The sequence below is a fragment of the Impatiens glandulifera genome, chromosome 5 (assembly GCF_907164915.1).
Source record: "Impatiens glandulifera chromosome 5, dImpGla2.1, whole genome shotgun sequence".
NCBI lineage: Eukaryota > Viridiplantae > Streptophyta > Magnoliopsida > Ericales > Balsaminaceae > Impatiens > Impatiens glandulifera.
Genome location: NC_061866.1, coordinates 40893221 through 40896576, shown reverse-complemented (window position 1 = coordinate 40896576; position 3356 = coordinate 40893221). Strand labels below are relative to the sequence as shown.

Here is a 3356-nt window from a genome sequence, read left to right as displayed (position 1 = left end):
CAACTTAAATAACTATAATTAAGTGATATGTTTATATAGATTTTTAATAATTAATACTTATAAATAAGTTTTTTATAATAGTAAATAAGCTAAATATTCACATAGATATATTTAATTTCATCACATTATTCAAATTGAACTCATTAATGTCATTATAATTTCGCATAATTTATTAACAAATTATTAAATTTAATAAACTCATCTCACATCTTTAATAGTTTTAATTAAAAGAGCAGCTAGCTATAAGGTTGCATAGTTCCTATTTTTAATATTTAATACTATTATTAATAATATATTATATTATTATTTTTTATTATTTTTTTCCTTCTAATATTAAATATATATTATACAATATATATAATTTTTTTTTATCTTTTTTTTTATTTTTTTTATTTTCGTATTATAATATATTACTATTTATATCTTATTTTATATTATTATTATTTTTTAATAAATTATTTACTATTTTAAGGCTCCAAAATTTAAATTTATCTCCAAAATTTAAATTTATCCTCATATTCTTAGGGAAGACTATGACTATGATTAGACTTAAGACTTAATTCTATAGATTTCAAGTTCGATTTTTTATTTACAACATTTTAAATATTCATTACCAATAACATCTTATTCATATATATTTTCATAAGAGTTTGAATTATTTGTATCATTAATGAGTGGAAAATTATGTTCTATCAAATTCAAATAAACATCTCTAGAAACTAATATGTTTGAAAGTTACCCAACAAACACAAATTTATTTACTGATTGCAAATTTCTATTATAAAAAATATAGAATGCATAACAAATTATAAAATCTCAATCCCTAATTAACCTAAAAAAAATTAAAATGGAATGTTAAAAATAATCTTGATCTTCTATACAAAACTTAATAAATAAATGAAAAAAACAAGTCCAAACTAAACTAAACTAAACCGGAGTAACAGAGTTTTCAGATGCAGCTTGTTGTTGTTCATAATCATGATCATCATGTTGATTCTCCATAGACATTTCTTCAAGTGATTTCCCTTTAGCTTCGGGCACCAAAAACGTAAACAAGAACCCTAAAAGATTAATCCCACCCAAAATAAGCAAAGCATTCCGCACCCCAATCCCAGCCGGATACCCTTTATCCGTCTTCTTCGGATCAGGGCTTTGAGCTGCATACAAAAACCCAAACGCACCAACAATCGCCCCAGCTTTCCCGGCCGCCGCAGATATCCCATGACAAGTAGACCTCAACCTCGCCGGAAATATCTCCGCCGGAACAATAAAAGTCGTCGCATTCGGCCCAAAGTTGGCAAAAAAGAAAGTCAACGAATACATTACCACAAACCCAATTCGATTCTCCTTAATCATCCAATGGTCATAAGGAATCGCGAGGCCGAACATGAAAACAGTCATGAAGAAGAACCCCATTAGTTGAATTGCGAAACGACCCATCGTGTCGATTAACCCCACCGTGAACCAATATCCAGGGACCGTGCTACACAGAGCGATTAACGTTTGGGCACGTGAAATGTGGAAGACCTCGTCGATTGCGTTCATCGTTATCGAATTGGGTATCCATCCGATTGCGCTGAATACATCTTTTTGAAACAGGTTTTGACTGTAGTAAGCAATGTCTAGTAAGAACCATGTTGTCGCTGTTCCTAGCAGATGGAGTCCATGTCGCTTCAGGAATTTCTTCGAAAACAATCCAAATTCTTTTCCTCCGCTTGATTTGGTCAATCTTTCCACTTTCTCCGGATCTTCTTGTAATTCCACTTGCAGTACCTATAATTATAACATAACAGAGAACAAATTTTAAATTAAGGAGAACTAGCATAACACCCGTAGCCATGTCCCAGTTCAACCCAAATCCGTGAACTTTTGGCTACGTTATTGGGTTAAGAAAAGTTACCTTGGACATGTCTTCCGCTGCTTGTTTTGTGTTCTTAGCAACCAAAGCAGTATATCTAGCAGTTTCGGGCATCTTCATCCGCCAATAATAAGTCATGGCAGCCGGAATAGCACCAAACATCAATATAATCCTCCAAACATAATCAGCCTCAGGAACAACAGATCCCGTCGGATTCAAACCATACGCCGGAGAAGGAAAAGCTTTGTTAAACGCGGCCGACACAATACATCCAACAGCTCCACCAGCGAGTATACCAAACCCCTGCATTGCGAAAACAGCAGCGATAAAAGTACCACGAGTCTTCTTACTTGCATATTCCGACATAATAGTAGCAGACAGAGGATAATCTCCCCCAATTCCAAACCCCAGCCAAAATCTGAAGAAACATAACGTGGCCATCACGCTTTTAGCACTGCTCCCGAATGAAAGACCGGAAGCGATTGAGCAGATGACCATGAGCATTAGTGTTAGTCCGTAGACTTTCTTGCGGCCGAGTTTATCGCCGAGCCAACCGAAGAAGAGCTGGCCGGCGAGGCTACCGCATAAGGCGACGCCGTTAACGGCGGCGGAGACGTTTGGAGGGAGGATTCCGGGTTTAACATCGCCGGGTTGATGGTAGTAAATGCGGCCGATGAGTTTGGTGACGAGCGAGATGCAGAAGAGGTCGTAGGAATCGGTGAAGAAGCCCATGCCTGCGACTATGATGGCAGTAAAATGGTACCATTGTGTTTTCGCGATGTCTAATGCATTCAGGACTTCTAGTTGTTGTTCTTTCTTCGCCATTGCTGATTTCTGAAGTGCTGATAAGTTGATGAATGAGATCTGTGATAAGAGAGATAAAAGAAGAAGGGGGAGACAATGGGTATTTATAAAGGGAGGTCTATATTATAGATTTTTTAATAACACCCTACCGAATTTTAATGATTTTTTTATTTATTTATTTTAAATTTACACATATATATATATATATATTATTATAAACATTATATAAATTTATATATTATTTAATTAAATAATATATATAATTAAATTTGAAATTTAATTAAGAATATAAATTATATTATAGCAAATCACAAACCACAAATATTTAATTATTTGAAATTTTCTATTTTTTATTCTCTCTCATTTTTTCCTTTTTCTTTTCTTTGACTTAATAAAAAAACTTATTTTATTTTTATCATATAAAAATATATTATTTTTAATTATTAATATTTATAAATAATAATATTATTAATTTATTATATTTTTTATATGAATATATATTTATATAATTAGTTTTAGGTGTAGGGTATATGGCTAAGTTTTTTTATAAGAATATATATTTATATAATTAATTTAAAGTTTAAGGTACATGATTTAAGGTTTAAGATTTATTATGATACGTATTATTTTTAATTTTGTATATTTTATTATTAAAATTTTTGTATAGATTTTATTATATTATATTTTATTATTA

General features: G+C 31.7%; 1 protein-coding gene across 1 annotated transcript; it reads right to left on the bottom strand.

Annotated features, from left to right (window-relative positions):
- Positions 1-927: 927 nt before the first annotated feature.
- On the bottom strand, positions 928-2683 carry LOC124939353 (low affinity inorganic phosphate transporter 1-like). The gene is made up of 2 exons (XM_047479833.1): positions 1901-2683; positions 928-1773 (listed from the first exon to the last, which is right to left on the bottom strand). Exons 1-2 carry the CDS (start codon positions 2681-2683, stop codon positions 928-930), a joined length of 1629 nt encoding a protein of 542 aa, XP_047335789.1.
- Positions 2684-3356: the final 673 nt, after the last annotated feature.

What these genes read in the sequence shown, in the direction of transcription:
- LOC124939353 (XM_047479833.1), bottom strand. Translation starts at nt 2,683, where the DNA reads ATGGCGAAGAAAGAACAACAACTAGAAGTCCTGAATGCATTAGACATC. An exon ending in CAGCGGAAGACATGTCCAAG is followed by an intron (nt 1,774 to 1,900) that starts GTAACTTTTCTT and finishes TTATAATTATAG; the next exon opens with GTACTGCAAGTGGAATTACA.